Source organism: Typopeltis vanoorti, chromosome 17 (assembly GCF_054136105.1).
Source record: "Typopeltis vanoorti isolate ZY-2024b chromosome 17, IOZ_Tvanoo_1.0, whole genome shotgun sequence".
Classification (NCBI taxonomy): domain Eukaryota; kingdom Metazoa; phylum Arthropoda; class Arachnida; order Uropygi; family Thelyphonidae; genus Typopeltis; species Typopeltis vanoorti.
The window spans coordinates 60,579,917-60,601,564 of NC_143565.1; the positions used below are offsets into that span (position 1 = coordinate 60,579,917).

The 21,648-nt window shown below is 34.7% G+C and overlaps 1 protein-coding gene across 1 annotated transcript in view; it reads left to right on the top strand.

Annotated features, from left to right (window-relative positions):
* Nup35 (nucleoporin 35) overlaps positions 1–21,648 on the top strand; it is a 216,224-nt gene that overhangs the window by 141,298 nt on the left and 53,278 nt on the right. Inside the window, exon 9 of the mRNA XM_090407437.1 lies at positions 11,695–11,823. Coding sequence (XP_090263563.1) covers positions 11,695–11,823 — 129 coding nt within the window. The remainder of the gene's footprint in view (positions 1–11,694; positions 11,824–21,648) is intronic.

A 21,648-nucleotide genomic window follows, 5' to 3' on the forward strand; every position in this document is an offset into this window, starting at 1 on the left:
ATATATATGCATATATGTACACAAAATCCAGTTAATTGGGTGAAGACATTTATTTAGGACAAATCTTAAAGAACAAAACCAAATCGAGAAAATTACCACAGTTTTTTTTTCCCCCACTTATTTGGGGCAACAAGCTGTTTATTTTGGAAAGGAGCTGCAGCACTCATGATTATCCCTCTGAGGTAATCGCTTATAAATGGTTAGTTGCCTTAACACTTATTGGCACAAGGAGTGCAAGGATCATACTGTGCCAAACTGCAGCTTGTAATTGACTCATCACTTTTCTCACTGACTCAGATTATGTAATATATTACCTTGGGGTAATATGTTACATAATCTGAAATGGGGACAATTTCTACCTAGCACTAGTGTGCATTTGTGTCATCTTTCATGCTAAGCCAATGCCTAATCAGAAAAGTAGATAAATCAGTTTTTTTTTCCTGATAATTTTTATAAAATTTTGGACCTTACCAAGATGCCAACAGGACCACATGGTGAGGACTCTGGTGTGGCACATATCACCAAGCATCTGAGTAACCATACATCATCTGTTTATGTCCAGTGAACAGATAGATGGACCAAGATGCCAAATAAAGATATGTCACTAGCCAAAAAAATCGCCTTACTGGACCTGATAAAAATATATTTGCCTAATACCAGTTATCCTTGTCTGGTGGAAATAACTGGAGTGCCGAGATCTACAATGGCACACTTGATACAACAAGATAAATTGTAAGAAGAATAGACATGCTATGTCTCTGCATCCTGGGGAGATGACTCAATTTGTACTAATGATGTTAACAAATTTGGCATGTGCATGTTCATTGTGAAATTGACTTCACTATAAAAACCAGCAGGAATTTTCGAAATTCAATATCCTTCTTTTTTTTTTTTATTAATTTATTATTAATTTATTATTTTATTAATTGTAAGAAGAATAGACATGCTATGTCTCTGCATCCTGGGGAGATGACTCAATTTGTACTAATGATGTTAACAAATTTGGCATGTGCATGTTCATTGTGAAATTGACTTCACTATAAAAACCAGCAGGAATTTTCGAAATTCAATATCCTTCTTTTTTTTTTTTACATTGCTGATTTCTTCCCATTTTGAGAAAGCCTACATAAGGATTTCACCACTACTAGAAAGAGTGGCCATACAGTCTTGAAACATGGATAATATTCTTTTAAGTAGAAGTACATAATATTTTTTTAAGTGGATATGACTAACCCTGATATCAGTAGATATGAAGGCTGGTCATACTGACAAGCAGCATACCACTTAAATGCATCTCATTCCAGAAGAGTTGCTGTCCCCAAAGCACATCTGGAAAGCTGGTTCAAAAATATAAGGATATAAGGCAGTGTATTGAGAAAAAAAAAAAAAAAAAACGAGTTGTGGACAACCATTTCTTTCCAAAGAGGTGAAGGAAATGACCATAGCAAAGGTAATAGCCAGCCCAAAGAAGTCAACTTGCTGAATGCACAGGAAACTGAGGGTGCTTCATAATACTATTCTAAAGATATGTCCTTCACCTGTACAAGATGAAAGTCCCACATTGTTTATCTGGGGACGATCTTGACTCATTTGGAAATGTGCGCATGGTTCTCTGATCTTCTGGATAGAGTTAAGTTTTTCTGAAGACTGTGTGCTGTTCAGCAACAAAGCTACTGTTTATGTGAATAGTGAGATCAACAAACTGACCTGTGGTATTGGTCACAAGACAATCAGCATTGGATTTCTCTCCCCTACCAAATAAGGAGCACAAGGTGATGGAGTGGCCTGTGAAGAATCTTGGGATTATTTTTCTTTGAAGGTAACATATAACTGACGAGATATATTTTACCATGTTAAGATACCAATTAATGCTTGCACCTGACAGGCTAGAGGAAGGTCACCTGGTTTAGTTTTAACAGAATGGCACACCATCCCAATTCCAGAGTGATCAGAGACCGGTTGGATGCTAATTTCCAAAACTAGACTGTTCAATGCAGCTATGTGAAGTGAAATGGAATGTATGCTTGCTGGATTTGAACCCTCTTGATTACTTCTGTGATCTGCTAAAGGCACACATTTATTCAACAAAAATCAGATACAAATCATCTGAGGCAACACCACATGGATGCATGTGCAAGGATTGATTGATGTGATGTGCTAAAGCAACGTGTTGATTACAATTTTGCACAGTGCACTGAATTATGCATTGCTAATGAAGGACAACACACTGAACATATAATGTAATATCAATAAACCATTTATGTATATTTACCTATGTTCCCAGACTGTTATGGTCATCCAGTAAATTGGAACTCTCAATTTTTTTTCATTGTTCACCTCTAATCTTATCATTATAGGTAATTAGTGTGCTACCTTGGAATATAAAATCCTGTAATAGTTTACTCCTATTACAGCATTTCCTAAATATTTTCTCCAACATATAATAAATCTTATTAGCTCCTATTATCTACTTTAAAACCTTAGTCACTTTTCTTGTCTCTTCACATCCTGGAATTTCCATTCTTAGAGTTTGCAGCTTGAAGGAATTTGTACCATGATCTCAGAAAAGACTAAAAATCAACAGCAAAATAAAATTAAAATATCAAAGTAAAGAAAAATGAAGTATTTATCTTACTGAAATTTCAAGGTTACATGAATGAGAACCAGATCCAGGAAAATACCAATCGTAAATTAATGCAGATCAAATATGTTCAATATATAAGTAATTAAAAGTGAATTACATTATTATTAAAATATGGATCAGAGAGCTATAGATAGTTTTTTCACTTGTTGCAAAGTAAATTACAGTAGCAAACAAATTAATCAAATAAGCCAAATTTTTATCAAGTTTTTGGTTTTAGTTCACAATCATTTTGGTTTTGGTGGTTGAATTGTGGTTGAATGCTGCATGTTATAACTGTCTCTACGATGTTTATTAATAGCATTGTGCATTTGTAATAATGTAAATGAGTTGACATTTGTAGTGTTTATTCATTTTGTGCAGCTATAAAATGGATACATATCCAAGAAAGCGTCAAAAATACATACTCTTTTTCAGCACGCTTCCATTACGCAAAGAAAAATTGCCAATGAGTGTGGTGTTAGTTTGGGTACTGTTAATGCAATTTTAAAGAGGTTTTAGAGAGACAGATACCTTTACTCCTGATAGAAAAGGAAAATGTGGGCAAAAAAAAAAAAGAAAACTACACTTACTCGAGATTGTTTATTAGTTAGAAAAAGCAAAACGAATCCAAGATTGTCTGCAGTAGACTTAGAGACTTGGCATCTAGTGGGATTAATGTTTCTGAGATGACAGTACGTCAAAGAATATGGGAAGCAGGGATCAGGAAAAAAGAATCAACTGTCGACAAAGGCTATGCAGAAAAAGAGACTCCAGTGGGCAAAAGTGTACAAAGATTGAACTGTTGAGAAGTGGAAGAAGGACATATTCTCAGTTGAGAGCCATTTCTTTGTCCCAGGAAAGCAAGTACCCTATGTTCACAAATCAGCAGCTGAGACTTCTCCTGCCCACCTTCAACAAGCTCCTAAACTGCCAGCTAAGATGTTCTGAGGTTGTTTCACACATGACGGTCCAGGATCACTTGTGCCTGTTGATGGTATGATGAAAGTGACCAATACAAGAGATGCCATAAAAGCTACGCTACTGAAAATCTGACTGGCGAGTTTCTCTTTCATGGGGCAGATTATAGAAATTATTCTCCAATTGATCAAAAAAGCTTTCTTCTTTAAAGCAACCAATAGAAAGTAAGATGCTTGATAACTGATTCAGAAATGTCAGCCAAGTACTTGATAGGAAATTGTGGTCAAGAGATTAACTCTCAAGTGAAATTTGGTGAGAGTGAAGTAATAAAAACATCAATATGTCATTTGGCAACAGCTATAAATAGTAAGGAAAGTAGTTGGCAAATCGTGTTGAACAAGAACATAATAAAATTTGAAATTTTTTGCAAAAAAAAAAAAAATATATGTATTGTTTTACTTACTTTGTGTTAGATTTGTATAATAAATTTATGCTTAATAAACTGTGTCAAATACTTGATATGTTATTCCAAGAAACTCACATTATGAAGTAATCATATTCTTTCCCTACTTTATTAATTTTACATTTTTTGTGTTTTTTTTTTAATTTAATTTTTTTACATAGTTTGGAAACACTGATCTAGAGAACAAACATGGAACTTTTTCAAGCCTCTTCAGGTCTCCAATAGGCTGGGTGGTGTGGCTCACCATGCAATGAAATTCTTTTCCCAACACAAAAAAAAAAAAAAAAAAAAAAAAGACAATCGCAAACATCCACATTTGGACCCACAACCTGTTAGTTGAAGGGCAGATATGCTAACCACTTGGCCAACTAGGCCAGCTATTTACATTATTACTAGCTTCCCAGCAACAATTTTCTTCAAAATTGATCTCTTCTTCGTCAGTGATCACTTATGCTTTTAAGTGTCAAGATTTTGCCAAAGAGGTTTCCATGCCATCCTGTCCAAGGCTTGTTCTTCTGCTTCTTTCCAGTTAATTCCCTTCTTTTCTAATTTTTCTTTAATTTCCTTTTACCAACCTGGCAATGTTTCTTGTTCCTATTTTCTGGCATTCATATATAATTTATTCTCCCTTCTTCCATTTGAGTAAAATGTCCAAACCACCTCATATGGACTTGAGTTATGAATTGGTTCAGAGATGCAACTTGAAGATTCTATTATAATTTGGTTTCTTATTCAATCTAATCTTGTTTTTTTTTGCACCACTTTTCTAAGATATTTCGATTGTTTGTAGTTTATTTGTGTTTCCTGTTGTTAAACACCAAGACTCTTAACTGTATGTTAATGTTGGTACAAACACTGAACGGTACATTGCCATTTTGGTATTTTGAGTAACTTCTTTCTTATCTGGGAAAGGGCTTTTCGTTGCATAGAATAGCTTTGTATCTGTACTTATCCTGTTATTAATTTCTGCGTCTAGTCTACCATCTTCTTGTACATATGATCCCAGGTATTTAAAGAAGTGGACTTGTTCTCAATTTTTATTATATGTTTTGATTGGTTTCTAGACATGATCATTGTTGTAGTAGTTTTATTTATATTTATGGTCATATTAATTTTCTTTGTTTCTTCATACCAAATATTAATGTTATACTGCAAATCTTCAGCTATATCCGCTAGAATCACTATAATATCCACAAAAGCCATATCTGAAATCCTGGTTTCACTTGCCCCATTGAAGAATTGTTAGGAGAGTAGAATTTTGGGTTGTAAAAATTGATATTTTGGAAAAAACTTCCAAATAAGAAAGTGTAGTATGATGTATGTTATTCAGTGAAACTACAGATTGTAATTGCAGCTAACTGGAGATGCTGTGTTCCTTCTGTGGCAATATGGGAACTTACTTATAGTCCTTTGTAGAAAACCCTGCAAAATACCTTTGAGATATCAAAAGCAATCATTTCAGTTTTCCCATTCTTTTTTGTAGCATTTGTTCAAAGGCAGGTGATATGTTTTCTTTAAGATCACATGTTGATCACTAATGGGAGTAATCCATACTGGTAATTATTTATTAATTAAGAAATTTCCATGTAGTTCATGTTAAATGTTAATGGTTTCGTACCTTACATTAGAAAGAATCAAACTGAAATGGGCAGTAATTTGATGTAAAGAGTCGTTGCCCCTCTTACGATTGGAATAAATGACTCATTTCTGAAATGGGCATTAATGTTGCACATTTAGAATGGTGAGTAGACATTTGAGGATAAGAATGCAGGGAATTAGCATTTTCTTGAATAATGATGCAGTAGAACCATCTGAACATAAGAGATAGAAGCACAATTAATACCTGTAGCATACCAGAAGCCATGACATACATTGCTTTTGACCTTTTCGAAATCAGTTCTGCATATGTTCATAAGAGAGTTTGGATATGTTCATACAGAATTTGCTTGTTCATATAGTTGAAAGTTTTTTTGCTAAGTTATACTATAAATTAATGATGCCAGGAAATTATATTCTTGGTTTAATCCTTTATTATTATTATTAGACATATCCAGGGAGCCCAAGGCCTCATCGAGGGAGGGCACCTGCTCTACAGCTCTGTCTCCACCACTCAATCCACCAACTGACTGCCACCAACACCATCTACCGCCGACCACCACTAGTTTTAACAGACAATCACAAACATCCATGCTCACAGCGGGATTCGAACCTACAGCCTTTGGCTGGAGAGCGGATACTCTAACCACTTGGCCAGCCGGGCCGGCTATTTGCTTACACTTTATCCAAGTGTAAGCAAATAAAGTTTGTGCATGAAGTATCTTCACGACTGGACTACTTGTATATAGAGGCTAATGACTTCATATTAATTGCCTAAGTAGCCTATAATGCAAAGCAAACATCCTTTAGGATGTGTATAATAACTGGTCTTTGTAGTGACCCTTCCCATAATCATAGCATATGTGCCCTAAAGGATGTGTGCTGTGCATTATGGAATACTGAGGCAGTTGATGTGCTGTCATTAGCCTCTATATACAAGTAGCCCAGTCGTGAAGATACTTCACATGCAAACTATTCTTATAATAGATATCACACATGCTCTAGTATTTTGTTGGAGATCAAAAGACATAGTCCACTTCTAATAACATAGAAGGATTCATTTTTATTCAGGAATAGATAGGCATTATTTTCAAAGACCAGAATGAAAATGTTCCTATGTTGTGAAAAAATTCCATCCTCAAGAGAGAGATTATACAGCAGTAGCAAGAAAAACAAGTAATTTTATTGTATCACTAAATGCAGTACAGAGATTTTATGCTCTTGTACTATGTTTAGCAACAACTAATGTAATTAGAGAATGGCACTTCATAATGAAAAACACTTCCCTTCCCACGGAAGCAAAACAGTTTGTAGCACACTAAACATAGTATTTAATTAAACACATTTTGCTCATTTGCAAGAAGAATGACATAACTAAAAAAAAAAAAATTTCTTCTTTGAGTTATCTGCAGAAATTGAAAGAACTGGAATTGAATTGGAAGATGACATAAGTGAGTTTGAGAATTCTTGTGAGAGAATAGTGATGTTATTGCACAATTACCTTTCAGCTACTTTCAAACTCGTTTCCTGAAAAATTTCATTTTTTGCATTATATTGTTTTTACAAATGAATGATTTGTCCTAACATCCTCTTTCAAATTTTCAGTTGCAGAAAATACAACTGTAACAGTTGTTCATAATGCAATCATTGGAGGCAAAAAGCAAACAATTTATGTAAAGCAAATTGTCTAGAGCAAATAGAGATGCACACACACACACACACACACACACACACACACACACGAGGGTGGTCTGAAATGTTCTCAGCCTTGCCCTTAGATGGCAAGACTGCAAGTTTTTTTTTTTTTTTTTTTTAAGTTGGTACATCTGGCATAAGCATCCATGTGAAATTGCAAGTTATTCTATCAAGTAGTTTGTTTTATACAGCTGTCTGAAGCAAAAATGTTGCCTGTATCCCTTGAAATGGATAAAATTGAGTATCGTGCGATTATATAATTCTTTGATAAAGAGCCAAGAGGCTATTTTTCCGGCAGCATAAATTACGTTAAGGAGATAATAAATGCCTCATTATTTTAAAGCCGGATACGAAACGTGGAGATCAAAATGTAAGAGTTTCATGCCAAAGAACTATCAGAGAGTCCAAGCGTAAGTCATCACCTGGGTAGTACAACACTAGGGCAACTCGTTGCAAAGGTGGAGCAAGCTCCGTCACTATCCTTAATATTTTCTCATAATGTAAAATGCAGCTCCTAGGAGATGTATTACTGTTTTACATTATGAGAAGGTCACTGACCAGACCGGTTTCGACCTCTTTTGATGTCTCATCAGTGAGTAAGTAGACCTGGAATACCAAAGTTTAAGTGAACCAAACTTAAATGGTGCTTGCTCCACCTTTGCAATGAGTTGGCCTAGTGTTGTACTGCCCAGGTGATGACTTAAGTTTGGACTCACCGATAGTTCTTCGGCATGAAACTCTTAGATTTCGATCTCTGAGTTTCGTATCCGGCTTTAAAATAATGAGGGATTTATTATCCCCTTAACTTAATTTACGCTGCCGGAAAAATAGCCTCTTGGTCTTTATTGTAGAAATAATCCTGAAATAGTACATCTCCTAGGAGCTGCGTTTCACATTATGAGAAAATATTAAGGATAGTGATGGAGCTTGCTCCACCTTTGCAACGAGTTGCCCTAGTGTTGTACTACCCAGGTGATGACACGCTTGGACTCACCGATAGTTCTTCAGCATGAAACTCTTAGATTTCGATCTCTGAGTTTCATATCTGGCTTTAAAATAATGAGGGATTTATTATCCCCTCATTATTTTAATGGGTTTTTTGTAAAAAACCATATAAAATTATAATAATTTTATAAGTTCTTTTACAAAGAACTTATAAAATTCTTTGTAAAAGAAGGTTTAATGCCAAAAGAAATTCATTTGAAGTTTATAAAAGTTTATGGGCACTCTTCTCCTTCTTTTTTGATTTAGAAATGGGCTGCCGAATTTAAACATGGCCTTACCAGACTTGAAGATGATCCACATGAAGGACGTCCAAAAAGTGTAACAACACCAGGAATCATTGATCAAGTGCATGATATGGTATTGGATGACAGGCGAGTCAAAGTGCGTGAAATTGCTGAGACTATAAGCATTTCAAAAGAACATGTAAAACAAGGGGCCACTAAGTGGCCCCTTGCCTTTAATACAAAACATCATACATCCCCTTCTTGGAGATGTGTTTTGGCATTAAGGGTAAATATTAAGATTAGTGATCGGAGCTTGTTCCGCTTCTACCACGAGTTGCCTTGGTCTTGCACTACCTGTAGGATCAGCTAGTCTTGCATCACTTGCAGGCGCAAACTTGACATTTTTGTCTGTTTGCTTACTTGTGAAAAATGGAGTAAAACCAGGTTTAAAATTGCTTGGTATCTTTAACATAATTATACCCAAGGTAAAAATACTTTCTACATCTATAAAAGAATAAAACTGATTTTGTGCATAGATTTATTGTGAATCGAATCATCGATTCACCATTACATACAAGAATCCAAACAGCAGTCAAAACAGTGGACAGAAGCCGACTGTTCAGTTCCAAAGAAGACAAAGTTGGTTCCATCGGCAGGAAAGGTCATGGCATCGGTGTTTTGGGATGCCAAAGGCATTTTGTTTATTAATTATCTTGAAAAGGGTAAAACAATAACTGGGGAATATCATTCCGATCTTTTAACCAGACCAGTCGAAAAAATCCGTGAGAAAAGACAGATTTGCAGAAGGAAAAAATCATCTTTCATCAGGACAGTGCACCTGCCCACATAGGTGTTTTGGCAATGAGAAAATTAAGGGATCTGCACTATGAATTGTTGGAACATCCACTCTATTCCCCAGATTTGGCTTCCTCTGACTTCTATATCTTCCCAAAACTAAAACTCTTCCTCGCCAGTCAGCGTTTTTCTTCGAATCAAGAGATGATTGCAGCTGTAGTGGGGTATTTTGCATATCTTCCTATGAACAACTACAGGAACTGGATAATGGCACTGGAATAAATGTATTAGTCTTCAGGGAGATTATGTTGAAAAATAAAAATAATTTTGAAATTATAAATTCGTTTTTTCATTGTTAGGCCAAGAACAGACCACCTTCGTATATACATATAACTTGAAATCAGTTTGAATTGCCTTCGAGATTTTTGATATCATTAAAGTAGTAAAGCTAGTTACCATAGGTGTTGCGGTACTTGCAGATACTGCTCTTGCATGAATTCCAGCTCAACATATTGAGTTGAGCTGGAATTCATTGGAGAACCATTACTGGAACATACAGTAATGGTTATTTTCTAAGCCATACACATAGAGAATTTCACTTAACTTCAAATCATGCCTTCTCTACAGAACTAGTTTGATTTCCCCCTCTCTCCCAGACACCTAACAGAATAGTGATATCAAGATTATTCAGTAGCTGACCTGAAGTTCCACTAAAAATGAACTGTTAGGTTCACTCAATCTGTGAAATAACTGTTTAAAAGCTGTATGCTTAGAAAGAAAAATGTCAGCATAACTCTGATATAATCAAGGATTTAGGATGTGAATGTATTTGTTTTAGCTTCGTTCAAATCATTTTTGGTGAAAAAATCTGGCCAAACAGTTCGGTCATATGCAATAATTCTCCATTGCTAGATATTATTGAAAGAAATGGATCTTTAAGCTCTTTATTAAAATGTCAGTTGTTTTAATTTTAGGCAGTTCATTTGTAGTAACAATATTAGACAACATATTATTATACCTCTCATGACACCACTTTTCACCCATCCATCTGGTAACTTCACAGATCTGACCATCTTTAGAATATTTGAATGTTTGAGGGTAATGTACCAAAAACATCCTTAAAAATTCTTAATGATGTCCAGAGAAGAGCTGATAAATGATCCTTCTCTGACTGACTTCAACTGTTTTCTCACAGGCAGCTTTTTCATCTCTTTTATTCACGCACGTAATGGACTACTCCACTGAATTGGAAATGTGTTAAAATATGAGCTGTAGTTGCCCAATTGTCTTTACATTCCAACTACAAATGTGCAAAACTTGCTTTTCCTCTTTCTATTTCCCTCTCTCTATTCTCTCTAACAGTCTTCCTCCAATAGGTGTTCCCTAACAACTACATTGTTCAGCTTTTCGTGTAAAATGTCAGTAGGATCATTCTTTACTAATCCGACCTCCACTTCATGTGATGCTAATTATCTGTACTTCTTACACATCTATGTATGCACTATAACTTTTATGCACACATAGCATTTTTTACAAAATACCATCTACACTTGATAGCCCTGTTTCAGTAATGTTAATTTGTCACAGGCATCATGATAGTTTTCACTTCAACAATAAACATATCAATTAGCTAAGATTTCAAGTTGGATCAGCTGTAAACTGTGCTACAGAAAGGGAGGCAGGGTGGATCCTATCATGATATTTTGGTTATGTGTATACTACACCTTTTTGTGGAATGATGATTGATAAAGTTTCTGCTATAATTGGACTGTTTTGGTTAAATTGGCAAATTTGGTAAAACAATTGTCGAAACATTTGCCAAAAATTCTAAATTAAATTATTGTAATAATAGCGTCATTGATAAATGGCTATTAAGAATGCACCTAAAATTATGATTGTCTACAGATATTTCTTTATTAGTATAAATATAACAGTTGATTATTATTATACATTTTATTAAGTAAAAATATGAAATTAACCTGTATTTGTTAATTGTGTTTCAATTGCAAACCTTATAAATCAAGTAACAAGTGCTGGCAGCAGTTTTGTCTTAATTCTTTGCCAACATTAGTTCATCTTACATTCATTATTATTTATTTTTTCTGTTTTAGCATTCAGGAATGGACGTAGCTCCCATCCTGATATTTATGTAACTGACTATAGTAATGAACTCTTAATTGTGTGAAAGAAAGAAAAAGAACTCTTAATTGTGTTTTACTGCTGGTTATTATTCTGTACATACATACATTCCCTTGAGGATCCATAATGGGGAATTGTGTAATTTATAAAATTTGATTTTTGACATCTATGTATTAAGAAAAGTACCCAGATATTATTGCATTCATGGTAATTTTATAAATTGTTTTATTTTGCAGATGGCCCCTTCTGGAAATTGGATGCATATCCATTACCAGTCTAAGCTTCAAGCAAAAAAAGCCCTGAGCAAAAATGGAAAAATATATGGAGGAAATATTATGGTTGGTGTTAAGCAGTGCATTGATAAGGTAATACCTTGACAACTGTTTCACTCTTGAATTTCTTGCATGTGGTGATTTACAAAAAAAAATAAAAAATATATCTTGGGATTTCTTTCAAATAATGTGATTTGAAGACCATATAGATAAGACCCAAGAATTCACTGCTGGATCAAATGCTCAGCTGACAATGTGTATATCTACATAAGGCATTTGAAATCAATTCTGGTTTAGTATATAGTTCTCTTCGGGAGGGATTGTGTCACACAATCTTTCTATAACAGGACAAATTCCCTCCCAATATCACAGCACTCTTTGTGCACGTACTACGTTCTGGCTATTTTGTGTGGCAAAACGCTTTCTACCTACAAAAAGAAGGCACAGCCATGGTCTTACCATTACCTCCCCCCATTGCTAACTTTTACATGAAACATTTTGAGCAATGTGCTCTGGATTTCTCTTCTTTAAAACCCAAAGTCTGACTTAGATACGTTGATGTTTTCGCTATTTGGCCCAATGGCCACCAGACATTAGACACTTTCCTCAGCCATCTAAACAAACAACACAAATGCATACAGTTCACAATTGAGATTGAAAAGCAGAACACACTTCCATTTCTAGATACATGTCTTCCTTCTGGCAGTCTTTCCTTTACTGTTTACTGGAAACCAACATATACTGGCCAATATATACACAAACTCTGCTCCTGCCACCACCCAACACAAAAACTAGGGGTCATTAATACACTAAAAAACAGAGCTTTGAAGATTTCCTCCAATGAACAAGCACTTAAAGATGAATTAAAAGTTATCAGCAATACCTTTCTAAAAAATAGTTACAGCCAAAATACTATCAACAAAATTCTTTACAAGACCTCACTTAAAATCAAAAATAAACAAGACTACAATAAAGTTGTAACCATTCCATACATTAAAGGGATGTCAGACAAAATAAACAGAATACTACAAAAATACAATCTTAAAGCCACCTTTAAACGTCATGCAAAATTAAAGAACTTACTCAACTCATCCAAGGATCCCCTCCCTTCTGGCCCACCCTGGAGTATACTGTATTCATTGCACCTGTAATTTGCACTATATAGGGGAAACAGGATGCACATTTCCTATCAGAAAAAAAGAACATAAACGACACATGAAATATAATAACTATGGTCAAGCTGGTCTTTCTGATCATTTCCTGAACACTTTACATAGAATTGACTGAAAAAGCACCTGCATCACACCAAAACATGGTATGAACGTAAATTTAAGGAGGCCTGCGAGATTCTTATCAGTCACCCTAATCTTAACAATAATGATGGTCTAAAAATTCCAAGCATATGGAAGGCACATATTCTGTCCACTTAACCTTTCTCCCTAAGAATTAATTATAAATAGAACCATAGGTAATCCAGGATCCTAAATCTAATATAACAATTGTCATGTTAAATTAGGACATCATTTTTACTGTAACAAAACTATCTATATGAAAGAATTTTTGTCTGATGTTGTCTTAAACAGAATATAGCTTTGATGTAGTTAATTTATTTTATTTCATTTATTTATTTATTGTAATGTTATTTTATTTCTAGAGGTGAGGCAAGTAAAATAACTGTTCATCAAATCATTGTCTCTTCAGCATACTATGTGAAATGTAATTTAGCTTGTCTCTGTATATATGTGTGTATACAGATGATGACCTTAATATGAAGGTTGAAACATCGGGAAAATAGTTATTTATAACACGGTTATAGAGTCAATAATTTGTGTAAAATGAATACTAGAATACTAATGAATACTTCCCTTTGAAGTAGTAGAAGTTGGACATTATAGGACTGGAGAAAAAAAATCAAATACTACAGGTCAAAGTAATATCATGGTAATTAATTACATAAAGAAAGGCTTAGGTGTTGTTCTTTATCCACAAACATGAAAAAAAATGTTTGGTTTTGGGCAATTAAATTTTTTAGATGACAAAATAAGGTTTTGCATAATTTGTTGGGTCCTACATATGACTGTCCTGCAATGATTGTGGCCGTGCTTTTCTTAAGAGCACTTATTAGCATAAACTGTTACTGCATCACTCCTTTAATAGCTCTTGAAATTAGTTCATTAAATGAACACTTGTTAAAGAAAAATCTCCAGACCTATCCATAATAAACAGGTATGAGTGGGTTTTGAGTCATCAAGTTTTGAGCCCTGGACCATAGACTAGGAGATGTACTGCAACACTGTTAACTTATGCAGGTGAGCCCCACTAGCCGATGAATCCACTGTTTTCCACTACTTTGGCCTCTGCTGAGGCAGAGGCCAAAGTAGTGGAAGATTACCAGGACCGGGTGTCCACAAGTTGCACCGGATGGGAAAACATGGCAGCATGGTAGTCTGGAAGAGAGGATAGTTTAAAAAAAAGAAAGAAAAAAAAAAGAAAACAAAAAAGTTAACTTCCCTTTGAAGTAGTAGAAGTTGGACATTATAAGACTGGAGAAAAAAATCAAATACAACAGGTCAAAGTAATATCACGGTAATTACATAAAGAAAGGCTTAGGTGTTGTTCTTTATCCATAATAAACATAAATAGTATAACCAACATCAAGAAGAAAAATACATTTATTAAACTCGCTAATATTTCGCTGATTTTCTCCCCAGCATAGGTGGATTAGTGCTGGTATAGTTTCAGGGTAGCTCTAGCAATCCACTCCCAAGCACAGTCATTGCTTGCCAGGCAGAGAGCATTAGTGTATAGCTCCATGGTGGGTGGGTGGAGAGCATTTGTACCAAACAAAAAATATTTGAGCATGAATACTTCATCCTCAAATTTTTCTCATCATCCATACAACAGGTGAAAAGCCAATAGGGAAAATGTTACTCTTCTTTATTCAAAAGCATTTAGAAGGACTGGCAGGCTCTTGCAAAACAGTTAAGAAACTACATTTTGGTGATCCTTGTGGAAACATCATGTCAGCAACATTCTGAAAAACTACTCAGAGCAACATGAGTGAGTAAAATACCAATCACAGTTAACATCTCATAAAACAATTCTTGTAGAGAAGTGATATCAGAATGGGATCTCCCTGATGAGGAGATATGTTCAGAGCTTAAAGCTCAGGAAATGATAGATATGAAGTGCATCCTGGTACATAGGGACACTTGGTTCCAGTCAGGAACATCATCCTTAGTGTGATACACCTAAGCCTCTGGCATCTCTAAGAGAGCAGTATATCTCAACTGTCCTGTAAGACTCTACATCTGTAATCCACTGAGATGCTTGAAATGTCAGTAGCATGGACATATCCTAACTAAAGTTTGTGTGCACTTGTTCCCAATTTGGTAGTAAAATAGCATGATAACAAATCTTGCTCTGCATGTTTGAAGTGGAAGGATGAAAAAGAAATACAAAAAATTAAAACAGAACAAAATATATCAGGATTGAAAAAAGGAAGTTGTCCACTACAATACTTGTCCTGAGATCCTTCTATGCTGAGAAGGTGGCAGTTAAGAAAATATCAACAGCAACTCAAACTCCTATGTCTCTTCCATCACGAGTTCTCTGTGGAGTGCATCAGTAGCACAACTTACAGTTTCACTTCAGAAATAACTTCAAAAATGGTTCTGCTCGATACGGACCCACTTGTGAAAGAAATTATGGCAAGGATAAATAACTTAAAGCAAAACGCCCACAGAAAAAACTGTGTACTTGGATATCCACTGAAAGTAAATTTGTTTTATCAAATGATCCTCACACATCAGATGTAATGAATATTTTTCCAGAGGAAGAGATGGACACTCACCATCCATACTGCCCAAAATTAATTGATAAATATAAACCTGACAAAACTTAGCCCTTGACCTGGAAATCGGACATCTACAATTCCAAAACAATAGGAAAATTTTTACAATGGAACTATCATGGGTTTCGTAGGAAGATCAGTGATATGAAGATTTTAGATTAAGGATAGAAATCTTTAATTAAGATTAAGGATAGAATTGTAAATTGTCCTGTTCATTGTGTGTAGTTATCCTAGTGGGCAGTTATACTCCTTTCCATCATGTCCAGCTTAATACCAGTCTAGAAGCAGTTGTGATTTGCCAATCCATTGGGCTGCTTATTATAGTAGGTTCAATTTATTTACTACTGGGTGCTAAGTTAAATGAAATCAATCTTGATAACCTTATCTTGCAACTACCTCAGCCCATACTCTCTGGGTGTCTTTAATGGACACCCCATACCTTGTGGGGTAGTGCCAACACAAATGGAGAAGTTTGTATCATTGAATGAATCTTTGACAATAATGACCTCTCCCTCTTGAATAAATAATTTAATACTTTCTTCCAAATGCCTACCCACTCAGATCCTGCAATAGATCTTAAAATTGCTCCTCTGCCATTTTTCAACTACTCACATGGCATATCAATGAGAACTATGAAAGTAATCATTTTCCTGTTATTTGCACAATGTCTTCATGGATGCCCATGTGGAAAATGGGCCATGCTGACTGGAATATTTTTCCCATCTTGCAAAATTTAATGCTGAAACAATCAGTCAAGCACCTATCAATAAAACAAAGTATGTAACAGATTGTATTTTCCAGATAGCAGAAGCCTCAATTCCAAAAAACATCATCTCAATTTCTGCGGTCTAAAGCCTTGGTATTAAGTAATGGAAGAAAAAAAAAAAATCATGAGGTATATTTTGTAGATACTCTGCCACATCAAACTTAATAGCTTTTAAACGTGCTCAAGTAAAAGCACGTTATGTGAGTCATCAGTCAAAAGCAATCTTGGATCCATTTTACATTGTAGATTAATCAAACAACCAGTGCAAAAATTGTATGGGATAAAATCCAGTAAGTGAAATATAATTACAGAACACACAGTTGGTCTGCTTTTCACCATAATGGATGTATTGTTGCTGATCCCAAATTGTAGACACTTTGGAGAAAATTTTGCCAGAAACTGAGCAACAGCTTCATACCATCCAGAAGTTTTAATATTGAAAGAGTAACAAGAGAAATAGTGGCTAGATTTCTCTACCAATGGGCTTGAGCTAAGCAATCAACCATTTGTTAAGGAAGAAAACTAAAAAGAGCTCTTTTTATTGACTCACCCCAGTGGAGTAGGTCCTGATGAAATCCACTAAGAAATGATAAAACATCTTACCTCTTCTGTAGATATCCTTCACTTAATACACAACAGAATACTTACAGTGGAAGAGTTTCTGGATTCTTGGCATAAGTCAGTTGTCATTGCCATTCCAAAGCTAGGAACGGATCTGCCACAAGCAAACAATTATTGACCTATTTGCTCTTTTCAGCTAGCTGTGTTTGTAAGATATTATAGAAAATGGTTAATGCCAGATTTCTTGTATTTAGAAAGCAACAATCTTCTCTCTGATATGCCAGGTAGCATTCATAGACATTGTTCATTCAACTTTGGATATTTTGATCCATTTAGAAACTTGTATAAGATGCATTCCTGAAACAAGAACATCTGGTTTTGGTGTTATTTAATATGAAAAAGCTTATGACACAGTCTGAAGATAGAGCATACTAAAAGGAGTCTATAACCTACAGGTTATAGATGCCTTTAAATAAACTTTGTCTAACCAAGTCTTCCCAGTTAAAGAGAGAGAAATGTGCTAACTTGGTCATATCAACAAGATCAGGGTGTTCCCCAGGGTATTAAGTGTGACCTGTTTCACTATAAAGGTAATTCAATCACTGAACAATTGGTACTGTTTACCAATATTCCCCTTAATGACACCTTAACACTCTTAAAAGCATTTTTCCTTCTGATATCTTAGATCTCTTTTCCTTTGCAATCAATTCTGGATATTTTTCTTGAAGAAACAAAATTTATAAACGATAGAGGGAGGTGTTATGGGTTACCCCCTCATCACCACTTGGCAATTTTTATATGGAAAATTTTGAAAAATGAGCCATAGACTCAGCCCCCCCCCCCCCTCAAATCTTCTGACACTTTAGACCCTTCCTTAGACACTTTAGCGACACGTGTTTTGAATTGCAAACTCTCCTCCATAGAAAACCCACAGTCACTGGCTTTCCGCCACCACCACCCCTCGCAACAATATGGCATTATGCCATTATTAAAACTCTTACCAGTAGAGCCTACGATTTTTGTTCCAGTGGAACCTCTCTTTCAACAGAACTCAATCACATACACAATACCTTCATATCAAATGGCTACAGTTCATACAGAATTTAAAAAAAAAAATCCTTCCCTACATCCTGGATACATCAGAAAAAATAGCCATGTCATTAAAAAAAAATAGAATCCCTCCAACAGCTTCTAAGCCACACCAAAAACTTTTATTCTCTTCTTCTTCTTCCTTTCCAGGCTTATAGGCCAAGTGGCCTGTTCCGGACTCAATTCCATCTTTTTAAGGGTCTTCCTCTGTATCGAGTACCTTTTGGGTGGTAATTTAGAATTTGTTTAGGTATTATGTTTCGATTCATTCTTAGTATGTGTTATCTCCATTTTTCTCTATAGCAAATCACTGTTTCATTTAGGGTGGTTGTAATTCCAAGTTTTTTTCTGATTTCACTGCTTTTCATTTTGTCCATTATTGTGACTCCTTCAGTTCTGTGCAGAAATTTCATTTCGGATGATTCAATTCTTCTTTCATCTGCTTTTTTTATTGTCCATATCTCACTGCCATAAAGTAAGGTTGGTTTAGCAACTGTATTGTAGATTCTTATTCGTGTGTGTTTTTGTACAAAAACACACACAAATTTAAAAATTTTATTTATAATGCCTGTTACTTTTAAAAAGTTTGATATCTTTGGTTCTATATCAGCTTCATTTTCATGTGACATTGTGCAACCTAAATATTTGAATGTATTTAATTGCTCTATTATTTTGTTGTTTATTACTATTTTGCTTCTTTTTGGATTAGCACCTTTGAAGGCCATGACTTTTGTTTTGTCTGTTGATATTTCCATACCACATGTTTTTATCAGATTATTTAGACTGCATAATGATTTTTGTAGTTCATCTTCATTATTTCCAAGGATTATTTGGTCATCAGCAAAAAGAAGAGTAGCTAATCTGGTGTTACGGTTTATCTTGAATCCTCTTCATTAGTTATCTTCCATTCTTTTATGATTTTATCTATGTATATATTAAATAAAACAGGTGAGAGAGGGCAACCCTGACGTACTCCTCGATTTATTGGTTTCCAGCTCGATGTTGAATTATTGTACTTCACAGATATTTTATTATCTTGATATATATTATATAAGGCTCTAAAGAGTTGGTTTGGTATTTCATATTCTTCTAGGATTTCCCATAGTTTTTCTCTGATAATTTTATCAAATGCTTTGGTGTAATCTATAAAAACTATGTGTGTTTCTATGTTCATTTCTCTGTGTTTTTCAATTAATAATTTTGACGTAAATGCAGAGTCTATGCAAGACCTGCCTTTTCTCAATCCATTTTGCTCTTCTATTAATTTTGTGTCTACTATACGTTTAAGTTTATATGCTAAGATTTTTGCATATACTTTATAACAAGTACTAAGTAACCTGATTCCACGATAATTGTTACAATCAGATTTGTGCCCTTTTTTTATAGATGGGAATAACTATTGCTTTGGTCCAATCTTGTGGGCATTTTCCTTCTTTCCAGATCATATAAAAGTTAAGTAACCTGAGTGAGAATTCAAGTCCTGCATATTTGATAAGTTCCAAGTTTATATTGTCTTCTCCTGGAGTCTTTCCTGTTTTGCTTTGGGTTAATACTTCTGTTAATTCTTCTAGAGTGATGTTTTCCAAGTTATCAGAGATGTTTACAAAGGGTAGTTTTCTGTTTTGAATGATTTCATCATACCATAGATCTTGGTAGTGATTTTGCCATGTTTCTGTTTTAATGGTATTAATATCTGCTTTTTCTCTAGTTTCATTGCTTAGATCTTTGAGGATTTTATATGCATTAGGTCTTTTGAGTGTACAGTCTCTCTCTCTCTCTCTAATTTTGTTACAAAATTGTTCCATCTGTTTCTGTTTATTCTCCTGCATGCTGCTTTTGCTATTGCTTTTTTTCTGTTGTATTCGATTTTTGATTCTATTGTTTTTAGGTTGAGCCAGTTTTTATATGCTTTTTTCTTTTCTTCAATAATGCATTTAATTTCATCATCCCAGTCCCTAAGGTCTCTTTTTCTTTTCCACTTTTTCTTTGTTCCTAAACTTTCTTTTGCAGCTTTTGTCATTATGGTTTTTAGGTTTGACCATTCTTCTTCTATGTTCTGATTTTGTTTTATACTTGTCATCCAGTTCTTTATTCTTTTTTGGTACAAGTCTTTAATACTGCTGTCATCCAAAAGTCTAACTTTGAAAGATTCAAATTTTCTATTTTCCTTGTGCTTTTTTGTTGTTTTCCATCTTGGTTCCCGTTTTATTTTTCCAATTAAAAGGTAATGATGTGATTCTATTTCAGATCCTCTGTATACTCTTGTATCTATTATCATTTCTGACATTTTGATATTGCTGATTATGTAATCAATAATGCTTCTTGTGTCTCTTGCTTCCCAGGTATATCTGTGGATGTCTTTATGTTTGAAGAAGGTGTTCATTATTTTAAGGTTATTGCTTATAGTAAAATCTCTTAATCTATTTCCATTTCTATTGCAGTTAAGTTCTCCGATAGGTCCTATGTTTGGTTTATGTGGTACCAAAGATCAGCTCCATCCTCTTGCAGTGCCTGGATTATATAAAGCACCCTGTTGCTGCAAGTTAGAATACTATGGACAGACAGATCAGGAGTGGGGAACCTTTTTAGTATCAAGGGCGAATATTGCTAATTTAAAAACTTCCACGGGCGACTGGCAAATTTTAACTCTTATATATAGTGTGCAATATATATCTCAATAAGTAAATGTGCAACATTCTCATCTGATATGGTATCTTTTAATTACAATTGTGTAGACATATAATTATAACAATCAAGCAAAGGCTATATTTAATTTATTTAAAAAATGATATTTATTTTATTTTAACTGAGAACTTCATTAAAGCAATAATAGCATAATAAATATTTCATCAAAGTTAATGAAGCTTACTTATAATCTTAAACTTTTTAGTGAGAAGGCTGAAACTGCTTTTTTTGTGAAAGCTTAGAAATATTAGCCACCCTTGATGAGACTGCTACTCGTAGTTTGTTCGCGAGATTTTCGTCAGTGATTCTTCTATGAAGGCAATTTTTTGCCAGACTTAATTTTGAAAAAAATTGCTCACATTGATAAGTAGTAGAAAACTGAGAAGCTATTTTCTCAGAATTAATAGTCCAATATAGGCAGATTACTATATTTTGATCTCAAAGTGTTATCACACTGCAAATCAATCAACTCTAATTGCAAGGAATCGGGGCAAATTTGAATTGCAAAGGGGCGAATTGAAATAGACTCACAGGCGAGGGGTTCCCCCATCCCTGGTTTAGATGAACACAAAACTTACATCTGTAATTATAACTATGATCAATCTGGTCTCTGCAGATCATGTATTGGGTGCCAATCACAGGATCTCCTGGAAGAAAAATACCATGCTACATAAGTTGAAAAAAGTTGATTGAAGAAAGACTGTTTCTGGAATCTGCAGCAGCAGCACTCAAAAATCAACCAAATTTAAACAAATATAGTTCCAAGAAACTTCCCAAAATTTGGGAAACATTAATCAGAGATCCCAATTTACAACCTAGGACTCCTACAAATGTCCATAGAGGGTGCAAGACCTAGATAGGACTCTAGAGTCAGCCACATGTTTCATTCGGTATTGTGTTATCTTTGTATATTTGTTACAATTGTTACTCATTATTCCTGAAGTTGTTCCCAGTGACTGAGGCA